This window comes from Lissotriton vulgaris, chromosome 5, assembly GCF_964263255.1.
Source record: "Lissotriton vulgaris chromosome 5, aLisVul1.2, whole genome shotgun sequence".
Classification (NCBI taxonomy): Eukaryota; Metazoa; Chordata; class Amphibia; order Caudata; family Salamandridae; genus Lissotriton; species Lissotriton vulgaris.
The window spans coordinates 1,240,699,429-1,240,718,635 of record NC_141693.1 but is presented as its reverse complement, the minus strand read 5'-3'; the positions used below and the strand labels follow the sequence as shown (position 1 = coordinate 1,240,718,635).

Below are 19,207 nucleotides of genomic sequence, written 5' to 3'. Positions count from 1 at the left end.
TGTTGAAAAGAAAAGTGGTGAAATACAAGATTATGATACGCTTACAGGTCACCTGGAAAATTGTATACAGGGAGTGAACATTTTGGAATATTTTATAGAGGGCGGGATTGTGTTTTACCTGTTGGCTGGATATGATTTGAGTAAACTGAACTGCTCTACAGAAGTGAAATTGCAACACTGTCAAGTGGTCACCAAATAAGAACAATGTCATTGTAAACTAGATCAAAGGATTCGTACATATCTTAGTGGATCCAGGAAAATTACCGTCACTTCTGCCTTTCAGGCAGCTATTCTTATCTGACGTTGAGTCAGCTGGCTTACTGCCTCTCTGTGATCTGAGGCCCAGCTGAAAGATGCTGAGGAATTTATGAATTTTCTAAACAGCTAGAACAAGTTGAGTAAAGCCCAGAGTGTTCTATTTTTGCAATATTTACACATAAAACTATTTGTTTTCCTGTCTGGATTTATAAGAAATTAGATTATTATTGCCAAAGGAATATTCATAACCCTTGTAAGGGTGAACCCTCAAAGTCACCAAATTAACCTGAGCTCAACTTCCTAGTAGCTGTGGTACAAGGCAGACAGGCTTCACTTAGGGCAATGTGTTAAATCATAGTTACACAAATTGTCAGGCTGACGATCCACACTAGTTTGTATCTGGGAGCCGATGTACGTATACTAAATAATGACTATTATCATCAAGCATTCATTCATAGTTAGTTTCTATGCTTTCATTTGATGCATGCCATTAAGGCTGCCAATTATGGCAATTGTGAGCTAGTCTATGCATTTTGCTTCCATTCTGCTTAATTTCTCTTCTGATTACCTCCTCTATCATGAATGACTAATGCAACTATTGTACACATCAGTTCTGGTCTGCGGTGTGGGTTGCCTCATCATAATGGCTCACTAATGGTGCAGGTATTGTCTTGAACCATGTGCATGATCGGGTTGGGATGTCCGCTTTTTAATTTCTTGAGTCGTAATTTCTATGTATGTCTTATTCAAATGAGCAAGTATGCAATGGCATCAACAACATACTTGCTGTTACAGTTAGACAAAACGTAAATCTAATTGTGTGCCCAATAATTTTGACCTCTTTGTGATACGCATATTCCCACATTTGCAGTGTACAATAAACTTGAGTAGACACCACATTTCTGTAATCGTTCTTTCTGTGTTAATGGTGGTATTTGCTCAGCACCAGTTTTGGTGAGAAATTCTTGCCCTTAGCGGAAAGCAGTTTGGTAAAGGTCTATAATCAAGTGAGAGTACGAAGGTTATGAACCACAGACAATAATAAACACCAATGATGACTTATAAATGAACTCACCACCCACTAGTGCAAAAGCATTAGTTTATATACTTTTATTTAGTCAAAAGGAACCCTTCTTTCCAAATTCCTTAGCGGAAAGCAAGCAGGAGTTCTTATAATTTAAATGTTTTTGACTTCTTTCAGTTATTTGTTATAATAGATTTAATGCAGTTAGCTACTGCGCTGCATGTTGTTGCATGGGTTAAGGGGTGGACTGTATCTTCAAATTCTTGGGTTACTGGGTTCTAAGAACATTTCGGGTTAAACTAAGCTCTTTTTATTTAATTTTTTTACTAGTTTTTTCGGATAGTCTCTTTGTATGAGCTTGTGTTTCAATACCTTAGCGTTCTCAGAGTAGTTTTCTTTTTTGTTACTGTTTCTGTGTATTCTTACAAATTGTCTACATGGTAATAATACCTATTTTGGTGCACATTCATTTTATTTTACCTACCAATGAAGGTGTGTTAAGTCCTAGTATATATCATGATAACGCTTTTTAATGGATTTCATGGCCAAAATGTGTCTACTTTTGATGAGTGATGATAAAAGTAAAAGGATTAATAAAAAAGTAATACTTGGTAATTGGTATGATAGAAGAATAATTGCACGACTCGTGTTTCTACTTGTAACAGACCTCGTGCTTGCATGAAAACGCACCCACTAATGTGCTTTGCTTTCTAATACATACAAAATTCAGTGGATATGTTTACTGTCAAGCTCCCATCACACACACACAGAGATCACATCAAGAGCTACACTAGATCTCACTCCACAAAAAAGCCCTCTTCAAACTCCTTACACACACATACAAAGCCTTACACAACATTTACCCCACTAATTCAACCGCATAAACTTCCATAAACCTGTCTGGACCCAATTTTGGTTCATTTTTGATGGTGGAATTCTATCACAAATGTATTTGTAAATAAAACAAAGTGAACACTAAAACTAAAGATGTTTTTGTTATCCAGAAACAAGATCAAAAGGACATTTGTGTTTCTAATCAATGCATAATTCATGAATAGCCAATCAGGCACTTACATTACCCAAGTATGAAAGGTACTTTACGAACAACTTAAGAGTGAATGTTTTAGAACCACTGGTTCATAAGCACATTCACAAACAAAATAAGCAATGGCAAAGCCAATAGTTTATCATCTAAAGCCAGATATAGTGGCTTTGCGAATGTTTGTTAGTTCTTTAATGCGTTCTGCTTATGGCAGGTGGTATTTCTGAAAAGTAATTCCAACAGTTTTCAGTTCAGACTTGAATTTTGCAGTTAGGGCGAACGTCTAGATAATAAAAGTAAGTGTTAAATTCGATACCACATATTTCCCTGTATTACAGCTATTTTCTGAATGAGGAAACGTCTCTTGCTACACCTCTCCACAGAGTATAACACACCCTACAACAGCTACATTAGTTATATGTAGGAACCTTAGGTTCGTGGCATTAGCTAAGGGGGATGAGTTTATCTGGATTAACAACACACATATATCAATAATTTAATTGCAACAAAATCTAATGTAGCTCTTGAAGTTATGTTTTTATTTGCAAAATCTAGGACGACACAACGTCCACACAGCTTCACATTTTGGCATAATCTATTTGGCATGCATTAACTTGCACTAGCGTTTTGCTTATCTTAAGAAAATGTTGTTTTACTGCTCTACTGCCTGCATTGGTTATCCTCATCTATTGAGAGAGTGCTTGAGAGGTTGCTACGGCTTTATGCTAGTATTAAAAAGGCACAGGCTGAGGGGGAAATATTCAGAGATTACATGGTTGCAGTCAGGTACACAAAGTATAATTCCAAATGCATTGGTGAAGACTCTATTATTACTAAGCGCCCCATACGTTTTATATTTAATGACAATGAAGGACATTAATGCTGGTATCATTTATGTGTAAAGTGAAATAATGAGCAACCTCTCGGCCAGCATCCACCCCTATCATCCACCTTCGAACATCTCTCGCCCTCACCTCCACACGAGTGCGGTTGTTGTTAACATAAAGTATTTTACTAACGCTACATTCACTAATGAGCCCTCCGTCCATAGCACCTGATGAGTGAAGGGTCTTGCAGTGCACTTTGAGAGTCCACAGAGACGCACAGGGTGGAGGTATGTCATGATTAAGATTGCTTGCTGGCAGAGCAAGCCCTTGCATCCTCTCCATTTGGCGCTCATAACTCAGCACTCTCTCTAATGAGGCCAGCTGACAAAGGCATATCTTTCCACCTACGGATTAATTAGTGACCCAATCAATCAACAGAAATACCCTTTTTTCTAAAGTCCTACATTCCGTTTGCAAGCGTACATAATGTACTCGGTAAAACCCTCTCGGGTTTGCTGATTTTACAGAAATCGATGCCTTCGTTTTTTTCTCGCGCTGCAAGACTGGACTTTGAACTACAATGCTCTGGATATGGCGGCAGGTAGGCCCTGACAGGCCCGCATTGGCTGCCTTGCAAGCGGGTTTGTATGCGTGATGGCTGCTGAAGAAGACCTGTGCTTCCGAATGAAAGGGCTCGTGCGCTCCTTCGCTCCCAAACACAACGCCTACGCACCTGTAAGCAGGCCGTGCTAGGAAGAAGTGCAGCTCTCAAACGCACACCTGCGAGCACGCGACGCAGCGATCCCGCCTCGAGGACAGAAAACGGCTTCCTAGTTCTATTATGCCTTGCCTGACATCCATAATTCAACGCGATGGATGTGAACGGTAGGAAATGGCCAATTACCACTGATGGTGGGACCAATGCGAAGCTGAAAGAGGAGACGCGGGGACGTCTTCAATCCTGCACATTTCATCCAAAGCTGAAGTGTGTGGCGAAACCTATTTGATGCTGCACTTATCTGCTGATGAGCTGCATACGTCATGAGCGCCCTCTTTGTGAAGGCGCAGAGACCCATCATTGGCAAAGCCAATAAAGCAGCACCCAGGGGGGCACCATTTCTATGTGATGTGTATTCTTTATTATGTGTTAACTCAAGCGAACAAGTAATTGACAACCTAGATGTTCTTACATTACGACTATGCAGTACATAGACATACAGCACTTATTCAGGTGGGATGGCTTACATGTAATCTAACACCAACGCTTGTCTGCTCTATTTCTAAGGTTCATAGTACTGTGGGCTGTAACAGTGGTATCCCTTGTATTAGGACAGGTGCCGCGGTGTGTCAAAGCATTCTTCTATCTCTGCTATTGCTGATGGATCTCCACAGTACACATTCTTTGGTAGCTGCATGGCAAAAACACTGTTTACTGTTGCGACTTGAATTCCCTCAGTTACCTGTTCGCCGCTGCTCAGCCAGTCTGTGGCATAATGAAACTTGAGGGGGCCCCCGGCAAGGTACATGGTGGGGCCACCACTCCTGAATTATTACTGAGTACTGTGCTGAGGGCCCCCCCTGCTGCTGGGGGGTGGGGAGGCCTGCACTGTGGGGGCAGCGGCGGCCCGTGTTACACCACTGCAGCCAGTATGGATGTGATGTTGTGGAATGCTAGAGTGTTTCATGATGTAATGGAATGCTGGAGTGCCTGGTGTGGTTGATATACTGTCAGCTGGAGTGTGCGGGCTGAGCAGCAAGGAGGCTGCTCCGGGTGGGGCTATCATCTATATACTTATTTATTTACCCGACTCTTACCATCTTAATAATATTGTAAGTCTTAATAAACCTTATTCTACAAACTACCATGTGGCTACCTGAACTTCCTTCCCAATCAAAACTTACCACTTTACAGGATGCATGCTACAATGAATTTTCCCAGAGACACAACTCTGCTAAGAGTTATGAGGCCTCTTCCAAGTGAGTGTTACTTGCTGCAGGAATTAAACTCTTGTACCCAGGTATTGGCCTACTAGATTAAAAGAGATAGATAGATAGATAGATAGATAGATAGATAGATAGATAGATAGATAGATAGATAGATAGATAGATATGCATGCAGATGAAGAGGTTAATTATGCTATAAACGTGTCTACAGATTTGCAGCACTAACCTGCACCAACTTTGGTGTAATACTCCAGGAAATATTCAAGTAAGCATGTAACATGAACTGCATTTACCATAATGCTAAGTGGCGAACTGTGCTGGGAGGTGAACCAGTGTGCTCCCGCCCCTTCCTGTTTGAAAAGGCTCCCTTTAGCCATTGAGCTGAGGAGCTTCTGGAGATGCACCTGTGTGCCTGTGAGAGGTACTGAGACCTGAAAGGATTGTGGCAGCCTGCTCAGCAACCCCAGATTAAATTAGTTTTTATCTCTACTGATGACGTATGATATCCGGAAACAAGTGTCTGAAGATTTACAGCACTAACCTGCATCAACTTTGGTGTAATACTCCAGTAAATATTCAAGTAAGCATGTAAAATGAACTGCATTTACCATAATGCTAAGGAGAGAACTGTGTTTGGAGGCGAAGCAGTGTGCTCCCACCCCTTCCTGCTTGAAAAGGCTCCCTTGAGCCATTGAGCTGCCGAGCTTGTGGAGATGCACCTGTGCTCCTGTGAGAGGTACTGAGACCTGAAAGGATTGTGTCAGCCTGCTCGGTAACCCCAGATTAAATTCATTTTTATCACTACTGATAATGGATGATATCCAGAAACACGTGTTCATAGATTTACAGCACTAACCTGCACCAACTTTGGTGTAATACTCCAGGAATTCAAGTAAGCATGTAACATGAACTCCATTCACCATAATAATAAGGGGCGAACTGTGCTGGGAGGTGAAGCAGTGTGCTTCCACCCCTTCCAGATAGATGGATAGATAGACAGATACAAAATAGCATAAGCTATGCATGCAGGTGAAGAGGTTAATTATACTATGTATTAGCATTGTTGACGGAAAAGTATCATTACGCAGTCAAGGTTTGGCTTCTCATGAATCATGTCTTCACACAGTATGTGTTATCAGTATTTAAAATGGTATGTAGTACCAATGTTGACCCAATCTTTATTATGTATTCTGTTTTTATGACCAGGGTTGGTGCATCTTGAATAAGGGTGTCTAAAGTTGCACAGTTAAGTGGCACCACTTTGCATAGCTTTTTTTATTTTTTATTCACAGGCTGTCTAAAGTACAAATCTTGAACATTTACAAAAAGGCCGTATCAGCCACCATTCACTACAGTGGGAAACTATTGCAGCAAGGTGCAGTGGGAAGACTGAAGTAAATTGACAGGCACCCTTTGTCAAATGCCCCACCTCTCCCGGTATGACCCACTACTCCATTCCTTGCACAGGCCTCTCCTTTTGAATCACCATCACCCTCACTCCCGCAAAGTCTGTTTCAATTGTCATCTCTCTGCATCCTACAGTGTGCTTGGAGCTGCATAAACCAACCTTTCACCCCAAGTCCATCCCGAACCATACCTCCAGTGCCTGTGTCTACATTGGAAAACAGTAGTGTTATCAAGAGGTGAAGCTTCACCTTTGGTCAGGTCGGTGAAACTCTACTCAATGAGACAGTTTTCCAGCTTTGCAGACCAAGGGTTTCATTTCACCCACCCCAGTTTACAGCCTAGTCCGGATTCTCTTCATGTGGTTAGGCTTGAATGCTTCAGGTACTCTAGTACAGATTCTGTTTCAAATGCAGGGCAGTTCACTTAAAACACTGTCTATGCTCAAGGTTGTTTATTGTAGCAGCACTGATGCCTCATTATGTTTCTACGCTCAGGACTGTGGATTGTGGTGCATTAGCCTTGACTGGATTCATCTTTATATGGTTTTTAAGTATGAAAATGAGAACATGCTTAAGATTAGCAAAATGATTTGCTTAACTACTAATGCATACAAGTCAATGAACCACCACCTGAACTTCCATCAACTGTTGAGAAGACTATGCTCCATTTCCCTTTCACTTGTCTATACTCCCAACATCTACCGAAGCAGAAGGCACTCCTTTGCCTACATTGCAGCAAAGACCTGGAACAGCTTCCCCACGCACCTTGAGACCATCACCTCACATCCCGAATTCTGAATGGCCCACAAGACCTGCTTGTTTGAATTAGCCCTGGGAAGTGCAAGAATCTAGTTACCCTTTTAGGTGATTAGCTGCACTTTATAAAACCTGATTGATTGGTTGAATGTCTTACAAAGTGTTAATCAACTGTACTCCTGGATATGGCTTAAGAATTTCTAGGTGTTGTTGAATCTCTCAATGTGGTTAACAATAAACATGAAGAAATCAAATATTGTAATAGGAGGAACATTTTGGATCCATTCTGGATTATCATCTTTGTGTGCCTATGACACACTATGATCAAGGTAAGGTATTCGATACAGCAGCTTTCAAGATAGACACCTCAGCCTTTAATATTGCTAATTAGATGGCGCCACATTCATGATCCTTTAACTACCACAACTCTAAGCTATGGCACCTAAATGTTGCTCCATTTCTTGATATGTCCTCACGTTCGCAGGTATCTGAGTGTGTCACATTCCATACCCAGTCACAGTATGGGGGGATTAAAATTTACAATAGTTGTCTGTAGTTTATCTTACAGTCTTCCTTGATTGAAAAATGGGAGTACACCTGTAAAACCTCCGCCTTGAGGTTTCTTGAAAACACTGCTTTCTTTAGATTTTAACATATGTTCATAATCTCCACCATGGAACCTCCCTGAGTTAATTTCCTCAGGCCCTCCTCCTGTCTAATCTCTGCATCACCTCTATCCCAAACGACCCCTTGCTAAGCCCCAGCATCTCCTCCCTTGCAGTCACTTCCCTGATTCTAGTTCCCTCCTCCACTGCATGCAGGAGACGGCCATATAACCTCCCTTGTGCTACGCAAACAAATGATGGACGGTATGCTGAATAAATCATACATTCACCCCCAGTCAAGAGATCTAGGTTAAATCCATTGTTCTTTTGCTCACCATGCCACCCTAAGTTTAGAGCCAGCCTTAGGCAAAACAGTCTTGAACCTGTGCCTCATGGGAACAGTCCAGACCGAACTGCCAAGCCGGGTCCTCCCTGGACCGCAAACAAGCATTCTGGGACCAGTTTCTGGGTATTACCCTACATCAGCCAGCCAGGTTAGCTTGAACCCAGTGGCACAGTGAGCAAGGGACCCACGACTGGGCATACCCATCCCACTTAGGGTGAAAAGTGCCATGCAAACAAATGATGGACAGAATGCTGAATAAATCATACATTTTCCCCCAGTCAAGAGATCTGGGTTAAATCCATCGTTGTTTTGCTCACCATGCCACCCCAGTTTAGACCCAGCCATATGCAAATCAGTCTTGACCCTGTGCCTCATGGGACCAGTCCAGACCAAACTACCAAGCCAGATCCTCCCTGGACCGTAAACAAGCATCCTGGGACCGGCTTCTGGGTTTTACCCTTCATCAGCCAGGTTAGCTTGAATCCAATGGAATAGTGAGCAAGGGACCCACCTCTGGGCATACCCATCCCACTTAGGGTGAAAAGTGCTACGCAAACAAATGATGGACAGAATGCTGAATAAATCATACTTTGACCCCCAGTCAAGAGATTTGGGTTAAATCCATCATTCTTTTGCTCACCATTCCACCCCAGTTTAGACCCAGCCATATGCAAATCAGTCTAGGCCCTGTGCCTCATGGGAACAGTCCAGACCGAACTGCCAAGCCAGGTTCTCCCTGGACCAGAAACAAGCATCCTGGGACCAGTTTTTTGTTTTTTACCCTTCATCAGTCAGGTTAGCTTGAATCCAGTGGCACAGTGAGCAAGGGACCCACGTCTGGGCATACCCATCCCACTTAGGGTGAAAAGTACTACGCAAACAAATGATGGACGGAATGCTGAATAAATCACACATTCACCCCCAGTCAAAAGATCTGGGTTAAATCCATTGCTCTTTTGCTCACCATGCCACTCCAGTTTAGACCCAGCCATATGCAAATCAGTAGCATGAAACCTCCCTTGCCGCCTGCTTGAGGCTGGTCAGAGAAGTTTTAACTCATGGGCTAAGTGGGCTCTGGCCCAGGGGCCAGCCTTTCAGGGGCCCCCTGATAGTGCCAAATCTGTTCTGCAGAGACTTGCTGTGATGACCTTGAATGATTCTTCAACAGATGGTTTTAAATACTGTTGCTCTTTAATTTATTTTTGATGTGAGTGGTGTGTGAAAGTCTATTATAGACATTTTTCAGAGAAATGTTGCGTTTATGTTTCATGCAACATCCATAAATAAAGTTTCTTAGATCAAAACAGGAACTCCTCTATGAGACATGGAGGGTGTCACAGAGATTATTTGTAGTAATATTAGTTTGCTGCTGTGTTACAATATTGAAAACATGCATCACTATCTGTGAATATTAGATGTAACAACTTTAGAATTTGGATGCGTGTGGCTTTTCTGTCAGTGACCTGGCCAAAGAGGACATGAAGGACCTGAAACTGGATCATATATTCAAAACTGTTCCGAACAGGGGCCCCAATACACAATTTGCCCTGGGCCCCCGAAATCCTTAAGATGTCCCTGAGGCTGGTACACGCCCACCTGTGGCAATCAGCACCGCTATGGTGCCAATCCTTGGTAACAGTCCAGACGCAGCATGAGAGGATAAAGCAATGTTTCAGCAGTCACACAAAGAGTGAACTCTCTTTTGCACGCTTGTGCAAACCTCCCCTGTGCCCTAACGTATGACCTGATAATACAACAGGATCTACAGGACTGTCCATGGGCACTAAAGGATTTATAAAGTGAAATACCAAGTCTTCTACTTCAACGTGGTTTAGCTTATGTTATGTTATGTCATCGGATTTGTAAAGCGCATGGCTGCCCCTGCGACGGGGTGTCCCAGTGCTAAATCCGCAGGTAATGACCGAAAAGGTGAGACGGTACCAGAGGAAACAATCAAGGGAAGAGCCAGGTCTTAACTTCCTTCCTAAAAACCTTATGATCTTGTAGGTTCCTGATAGTACTCGGATGAGCATTCCAAAGAGATGCAGCCAAAACCCGGAATGAGCGACCACCTGCCCAGGCTCTTCTGACACAGGGGGTGCATATCAGATGTAGGTGCAAGGAGCGGAGGGCACGTACATAGGGGATGAGAGGATTAGCTAGAATGGAAGGGGCTTGGACATGGAAAATTCTGTGGGCAATGAACAGAGATTTTAATTTAATTATTTTTTTCCACCGGGAGCCAGTGTAGTTTATGTATGTATTTAGACGTGGGGAAAGACCTTGGGAGGGCAAAGAGGGTACAGGCAGTGGCGTTTTGCACCCTCTGTAGACTATTGAATCCTGCCTTATTGTTACCTAGATACAGAGAGTTGCAGTAGTCCAGTCTATAAAGGATAGTAGACTGGATGATAACTTAGCATGTTTGAAAGTCAAAGATTCTGAGCAGCGGTTTCAGACCGATAATATTCCAAAGCAGCTGCCCGCCACTAATTTTGTCTGTGCCGGGAAGGTAAGGGCACTGTCTAACCACACGCCCAGGTTTTTTAAAGTATCCTTAGGGGTGGGAGAGACTCTCAGCGCAGTAGGCCACCACTGGTCACTCCAAAGATGTGTATCCCTGCCTACGAGGAGGATCTCTGATTTACTTGCATTCTGCCCCAACAGTTGTCTGTCACCCATTCCACAATAGCCATCATGTCATTTTGAAATTTGGTGATGTGTTGATCAGAGGTATTGGATAGCCAAATGACAAGTTGAGTGTTGTCAGCATAGGAGACCATTGAAAAACCCATGCTTTCTGCAACTTCCGCCAGGGGTTGAACATAGATATCGAATAATGTTGGGCTCAAAGCCAAGCCCTGGGGAACCCCATGATGGACGAGCTGGAGGATAACTCCCCGTGGAAAGGACCGCGTGCCTTCTTGAATAGTGGCTTGCCTGGGCCGATGACCTGCTGATGTGTGACACCCTGAAGTGGGCTCCCAAGGACCAGTTGGCTAATCTCCTGTTCTCTGGGGGGGTCTCAGCGATATCAAAGATCTCCTACGAGGGGCCCAGACCAACTAATGGTGACATCTGGTGAGTGTTGCCCTCTAAGTGCCCACATCGCCTGTTGGAAGCTGGACATTGCGTTGTGGGCTTGAAACTATAGAATCGTGCCTGGAGACCAGACTTCCTAGTATGGAGCTCAAGAAGTTGACCGCATCTACAGCGAAATAGTTCTTGTACTGCAGGGACCTCAGCACGCATAAGCGTCTTGTTGGTGGTGAGTGCATTCACCGGTTACAGGATCCAAAGTGGCCTGATTGATTGACTATGCTGCATTTCTCCCATACGTCATGCCGACTGCATTGTCATCGCGTGCGGTGTCTGATTCACAGGTTGCAACCCTTCGGAGCTGGGGGACGCATCTATTGCAGAGTCTCATTCTACCTCGTGAGGCATTGCTGAGCTTGCACCCTTGTGTGTAACCAGAATTGTCTGGTGTAACTGATAAAGGTTTACCTGACACAGTGCCTCATTTCGAGTGAGATGTGTAATTTAACTCTACTTTGTGTTACCTGGAGTGTCTGGTGCAACTCATCTCTTCGTGAACCAGAGCCTGTGCCCGGAATGCTAGGGCATAACCAGGATCAATGAGTACCAGATTAGATGCCTCCTCAAGCCAAGAGGCTCCCCATTGTGTTGTTCCCTGTTCCCTGCTTGTTCCCTTATTGGCTTCATCATGGTGGACCAACTGCCGTCTACCCAACTGGTCCTTCCAAAGACTTTGTAGGAGTGAGAGGAATTGACTAGGCCAGAGGGATGCTTCTGAGAAGGCTCAGGAGCAGGTCAAGAGACTTTGTGACCCTTGGCTTCGCAGAACTGGGCTGGTGCCAGAAGACCATGGTGGACCCCTGTTTGTAACAAATTGTTGCTATTAGCCAGTTTCTGCTTCACAACTTGTTGGTGAAATTCTAGAGTGGCACCAAGACCCCGTTTGCTTACGTCTACCTCTTGTTTATGCCTATTGTCTATCCCCACCTGCCACTGGGGATCCAGACAAGGTGTGACTTGAGCCATGAGTGGCCTTGTGTCCAAAGAGAGGGGCTGGTGAACTTCCATCGGGGGTGTCTAGTATAGTGGGGGTGAATTGGAGGGTGGCAGGATACTTGGAGCCACAGGGTGAGCAGAGTGCTACCTATTCACCTGTTTGGTATCAGTGGCACTGCATTAGAGTGTCGGGTCGGGCTGGTACCTGTTGCCTAGACTAGCAATGCAAAGTGAGTGTGAATACATGGTAGTGAGAGTCTGTGAGCTGCCTGTGCTTCATGACACGGGTTGACGGTGTTGGTTTACATATTGTTCTCGTTCCAAAAACACTTTACCTGTGGCATCCCTTCGGCCAACCAGACAGTGCTGGTTCCAACAACGACCATTTGCCTATCTGCAGCTGGTAGGAAAAGCGTACTGTGGCATTGACAAGTTTATAAAGAGAATGCCCAAAACCTAGTTGACCTCATGTTTGGATCGAGTCTTTTCACCATTGCAGTTGTATATGATGTTGTTCAGCGAATGTCTGCCTATTGTTCATCCAGACAAAGCACACTATTGTCCTTGCTTAAGTAACTGTCTTTTTTCATTCAACATTGTAGTTATTAAAGAAATATTAATCTTGATATAGCCAGCTAAGAAAATGAATGCGTGTACAAAAAGATAAACTACCAGTGTGCACTGCTAATCTAAATAGGCATGTATACCAAATATGGCATAACATGAGGAAAGGATAACAAAACACAGCTAGGTCATTGATACCCTTGAGGTTTTCACAGTCAATAGTATTTTGTAGTAAAAAAAATCTTTTACAAGATAGCAACAAAACGAAGAGTATCCAGAAAACTTTGTGTTTCAACACTACCACAATATTCTGGTCTCTAGTCTCAACGTGATATTTAAGGAGGAACCATAGTGTTGGACTTGGCCCTTCTGGCAGGTTCACCCCGAAACTTTTTGCTTTTGATAGGTGACATGGTGTTAGTGATTTTTGGCTTCTACGCACTTTACCACTGTGTCCCAGGGTAAATTGCGTGCGTGCAGTGAGGTTGGCTTGCCCTCCCATAGGAATGCATGGGGAATGTATGTGTCCCTGGTAGTTCCTGATGCGTGGGGTGTGCAGACACGAGTTTGGTATGTGCTGACTCATGTGATTCAATGCTGCGCGATGATGTGTGCGGCGTTAATGTACCTAGTGTGGAAGTGCCACTTCTAGAAGTTGGTGTACCTGTGCAGTGAATGTGCTGGCTTGTGATTGGCTGGAGCTGGCTGGTGTGCCAGGCTCCAGGAGTCAGGATGGGTCTGCCCCAGTGGTGAATGGGAGATCTGCATGTTAATGTGAGGGAGAGGTGCACCTGGGACCTGAATAGGGCTGGGCTTTCCCCACACAATGCTGGCTCCGCCCCCTGAGGTGCGTCTAGTGTCCCTAGCCTGGCCAGTGAATGGAGAGAGCGGCTGAGCACATCAGAGCGCTCCAAAACCAGCTTTGACTTGTTTTTCCCCCACCCTGCACCTAAAGACAAAGGAGTTATGTGTATAAAAAGGGGCTGTGTCCCCATGAATGTTGTTCTCTTCCTGGATCCTTTCTTGAGGGGGGTTGCTGCTGCTGGGCACCAGGAGGACCGCCAATGGGACTGCCTGCCTGCAGGGCCCTGTGAGCTGGATCCTGGGCCCAGCCTTTGCCCCCCTGCCTGGCTAAGGACCTTGCTGGACTTCTTTTTGCCTGGGAAACTTTGTCCCCAAAGCGCCTGGGCAGCGCGGGATTTCCCTGCCCAGGAGCACTGCTATTCTCATCTGCAGCCCAGTGCTGCAATCCCTAAATCAAGGGATTCCCCGGCGTGGGGATCCCCCCTGTTTTGGCCACTTCAGAGCAGGTGCCCACCCTGCATTTCGCCCGCATTTGGAGCCGTCTTCTGCCCCTTTGTGCTTATAATCGGTGCGAGAGCCTACCCCGTAATTTTGCCGGTTTATGTCCCTAGCGGGTGCCCACCCCGCAAGGACCTTGTGCCCGTGTATTCTTGTACATTGCATCGCGAGGAAGCCTACCCCTCATTACCAGGAAAAGGATCACCGCCGCGGCCTGGCTTATAGCAGGAAGCCAGGCAACCTGCGTTGGGACATGGGCGGGGCTTAGGGGCGACCCAGAAGCTGTGCGGGCCGCCCAATCAGAGCGCGGCCGGCGGAGGAGACAAGGAAGCAGGGCTCCCGCACCGGCGGTGTGAGCCCTGCCTGTGTCCTTCACCGGAGAGTCCCGGAGTGCAGCCAGGAGCACGAAGGAGAACACTGCAGCCCAAGAGCCGCCGCGACGTCGGAGCCTACCCGCAACTGAGCCCGGTGAGTGTTGACGGGCCAGGGGGAAGCTCCGGGGGCCATGGTAGTCAGAGGAGCCATCAGGGCACATTGGCAGCATTGATCTTTAAAGGCCCCGTGGGGGCCCGGGCAGATTCCTTGAGCGGCCCCGGAAGGCAGTGGGCCGCTCCAACGTTAGTTTGGGGCATTTGCGTCCATAGAGCCCGAGAGGCTCCAACGACGTGGCAATTTACTCGGAGCCCACGAGAGGCTCAGGGGGGCATTTGTTGAGCTGAGTCCCCCGAGCGGGACTCCTAAGTGTGGAGCATTTTGTTAATTAGAGCCTAGAAGGCTCCTGGGGCATTGTTGAATGCAGAGAGCCTGTAGGGCTCCACGAGTGCGGGGGCATTTGTGTACTTAGAGCCTGCGGGCTCCAGCGCTGATTTGGGGGCATTTTGTTTTATTCAGAACCCAGAGGCTCCCATGTTGTTCTGGTCCCATTGGTTCTCTCTAAGACCCCAGAAGAGATCCCCGGCTGCCCAGCACTTAGTGGGCAGCTGCTTCGTTTAGGCATCCAGGAACTCTTGCACAATCTACTTTGGCTGCCTGTGCAGCCCAGCCCTGACATTGTGGACACAAACATTATAGTGCACTACTCACCCGCAAGTGTCTCAAGGCGCTTGTGCGAATACCGCTGTGGAACCCATCCTGGCTTTCCCTGTGAGGCGTCCACTCCTGGGCACCCCCAAGGTGGAGGCCAGGCACCCTTAGCGTTGTGGGGGCCGTTGTGGAGACTAAGCAAGCTATTGCCCAGAGTTGCAGAGTGGGACTCCATGATTGGAATAGGCACCGAGTCGAGAATTATCAGGTACGTGGAATTTTGAGCCCAAGACCCGCCGAGGCGGGGAATTGAACCCTGGTCCCGGGCTAGACCTCTGCATCAGGGTCTGCCGCTCTAATCATTGAGCCACACTTCTCCACACAGGGCGTCTTAGCCCCTGAGAGGCCAAATTGGCCTAGGGACAGTTCTGTTGTTGGACCCTTGCGTGGGGTACGTGCTCTGACCCTATGCGATTTTTGCACAATTGTGATTTACCTGCCTAAATGTGATTCCTGCATCATGTGTAATGTTTTATACCTCTGAATGTATGTGATGGTTAGGAGGTTGTTTTTCCTAATATAGGTCATACTAGTGGGTTCATGATTCCCTGCATATTTTCCTAAGGTGGCTAGGGTTGCGTAGGTAGTACTTACCTTTCACCAGTGGTTACTGGTTGTGTGCTACATTTGCTATTTTGTGCTACCAGTGTTCTATGTTCTAAGTGTTATTCCTACAAAGTGCTAATTCTACCAAGTGCTAGTTCTAAAAAGTGCATATTCCTGACAGTGGTCCAGGTGGCCCTGTCCTGTGTATATGATCCCCTGTAAATTCTGCCCGTGCCAGTGGCACTCTGTAAAGTGGGTATTTATTATCTAATGTGTTCTGTACAATACAAAGGCTATTTTTATATATAACCTTGTGTGGAGTTTCCTTTGTGGTGGGCCTTGGGTGTTGCTGCTGGGTGCGCGCGCAAACGCTTTACACCTTGCCTCCGAGATAAGCCTGACTGCTCGTGCCAAACTACCAAGGGGGTGAGCAAGGGTTATCTTGGCGGGTGACTTCCTTGCCCTGACGTAGAATGGTGGTTTCTGCCTGACTTTGGCGCAAGCCTTATCCAACCAGAAGCCCCATTTCTAACACATAGTATGTCTTGAAGTAGAACATTCGAAAATATATATTTTAATTGAATATCGGATTTACTCACTTTTTTTTTAGCCGTCGGTCCTTCTCTGCCTGAGTGCCCAGTTTGCCGAGACCTACGGTTTCATGAATGGTCAATTCTGCGTCTGTGATAAAGGCTGGAAAAGAGTTTGTTATAGTTAATGAAAACTGGGAAGATAGCAAAACACGTTTAATAAATAAGAGGTATGCAACAAAGCAAACCCATTTTTGGCACGCAAATGCTCAGGATCATGTCTGCACTTAAGGTAAAAAGCCAAGGCTGCAAGAAGAACATAACCTTTTTTCATATTCATATCTTATGTAGTAAGTATTTTCTTGATAGAAAATTCTAAAGCAAATATACAAAGATACTTAGTAGTCTCTTTGCGTCTCAAAATAAGGCAGTTTCAGCTGTGTTTCGACCTGTGCTGTGCCTTTTATCAGAAGATGGTTTATATCCTATTGATGTTTAATTCCTCCAACTTTGAACTGCTTTCCTCTGTAAATCCTTCCGCAGGGGTAGAGCCTGTAGTGCATGCGCTGCGTCAACTTTTTAAACCATCTCATACACGAAGGGGGTCTTAACGTTAGTGTGCATGGTAAAAAAGAAACACATCTCTCTAAGTGAGTGAAGACATTTTGCTTAAAACTTGCAACAGTGTTGAGACCGCTAGAGACTGTTTTTAAAAGTATCTATGTTACATCAGAAAGTAATCGTCTGATTAGCAAACTATATTGCAAACGTTAATTATCTGAAGTACAAAAAATATAGTCTTTTCACCTACAAATTCACAATGCTAATTCTCAGAATCAGGATTAGCAAAGTGCACGTGAAAAAATACGCATTTGCAAAAACACAATTATACCATTATAGTGGAATTTCCACATTAGCAACTTTAGAGCTAAAGACGGCTTTGTGGACATTTCTGGCTTACAAGCACAATCGCAGGTAATAGGTGAAGTAATCAGTGATGTTTGTTCACATTTGAATGTGGTTTTACATAAAGGCAATACGGAGAAGAGACAAAGCTGTATGCACCTTAGGAATCTTTTAAATGTTCAGACACAGTTCTGATAGGCCTTATTATTCCTCGTGTCATTGAAAAGGACTAATGGCACGAGTCCGAGAATGAGGAAAGCATTAAGCGAACCAAAGGTTTCAAACACGGCACTGCTATTCTCACACTAACGCTGCAAGGGAATTTATCCGTTTTTAAGAGTGCATTGTTAAAGGTCCAGGAATGTGACCACGTCTGCGCATAATTGCTACCCCCACTCGGCAGTGGCCTCAAACCTTGCAATGCCTCCCCTTACGTACATTATTTTCATTATGGCTCACGTGGTTTGTATTTGTAATGGGCACATGTCATTCAGGAGGGTATCCTAGGGCCTGGAAAAGGGTGTTCTGTGCTTCCTGGGGTCAGGGCCGCACCGGCGTGGTGGGCACCAGGCATTTCCCTGGTGGGCTGCCAGGGAGGGGGCCGGTTTTGGACCCATGGGAGGCCGTTTTTTGTTACCAGGGGCCGGTTTTGCAGCATGGCTGCAATATTGGCCCACTGTAACAAAAGCTGCAGCGGTGAGACAGGCGCGATGCTTATAACTAGCATTCCCAACCCACCCAGGGGGCTAGCCGAGCTGTTTGCCAGGGCCGGCTTCGGTTTCCAGTCCGGCCACGCCTGGGGCCCGCTGAAAGAGACAGATTTTCAGATTTTTGGGGGAATTCTAGAACTGAGCTTGCAGCTCCAATGTGCAAGAGGAGTGCAGGATGAAGAGTAGTTAAAGGTACGAGAATATGCGGCCACTGGCTCTGGCTTCGTTATGCGGGGAACATGGACGTGCATTAGGCTGGCAGAGCGAAGGTTTCTGGTTGGGGTTTGGAAGCTGATTCATCTGTTCAGGAAAGTGGGTCCTTAGTTGTGCAGTGCTTTGTGTATACCTGTGAGTAGTTTCAAATGGGGAGCCAATGGAGGTCTTTTTGGTATCAGAATATGTGGGTGGGGTGTGCGAGGTTGAGTGTGAGTCTGGCCACTGCTTTCTGAATAACCTGGTGTCTCTTACTGAGTTGTGCGAACATTCCAGCCTAAAGTGTATTACCGTAGTCCAGCTTGCTGGTAGTGCTTGGGTGATAGTTTGACGGATGTTGAGTGGAAGCCATCTGAACGTTTTCTAGAGGAGTTTGGGGGTATGGATGCAGGATATATTCTACAAAATGTTGAATACTGCAAGCAAACTGAAGAATTTCAAAGTGGCTCAAGGGCAAATACTCTAGCAATCATATTACTATTGTCCTTCAATTTACCACAGACTACATATGTACTGTAAAACAGTGCAACAGACAAGCATTTCATTGGGAATCACTTGATTTGTGGTGAATTTAAAGAATAGTCAAAAAACAATGTTACATGTTACTTTTTCATAATATATATAATGAATGTGGAATCAAATATGCATTGTAAACAGAAGACCCGGCATGAACGAAATACATTTAAGCGGCTTGGATTGCTACTACCACACTTGCAATGGCAAACAGAGAACAGATGCCAGAATACCAGAACTGGCTGAAGTTGCTGCACGAAACATGAGGGCACGTGGCAACTATGAACATGTTAAGCATTTCGAAAAATGCTGTCCTATTCAATTATTCCGTTTAAAATTCAATTCACAAACATCAATGCCAACATGCTGTCGGCAGATATTTCACCCTACAAAAGTCCATTGAATAGTAGAATCACTGTGGGCTGTGGAAGGATCAGGTGGGACCAGTAGCCTATTCGTAACTGTACCGCCCCAAATCCCACTTTTACCACGCCACTGGACAACATCCACAGCTGATAAAAGACAAGGTCTTCTCAGCCAGGGAACTGTGATGTTGTCCCTGTTTCCATCTCTGACATTACATATCTTGCATTCGCT

General features: G+C 45.3%; 1 protein-coding gene across 1 annotated transcript in view; it reads right to left on the bottom strand.

Moving 5' to 3' along the window:
* The window catches only part of PPFIA4 (PPFI scaffold protein A4), a 2,319,747-nt gene that overhangs the window by 1,192,485 nt on the left and 1,108,055 nt on the right, over window positions 1-19,207 (bottom strand). The window contains exon 18 of the mRNA XM_086923084.1: window positions 16,338-16,431. Coding sequence (XP_086779210.1) covers window positions 16,338-16,431 — 94 coding nt within the window. The remainder of the gene's footprint in view (window positions 1-16,337; window positions 16,432-19,207) is intronic.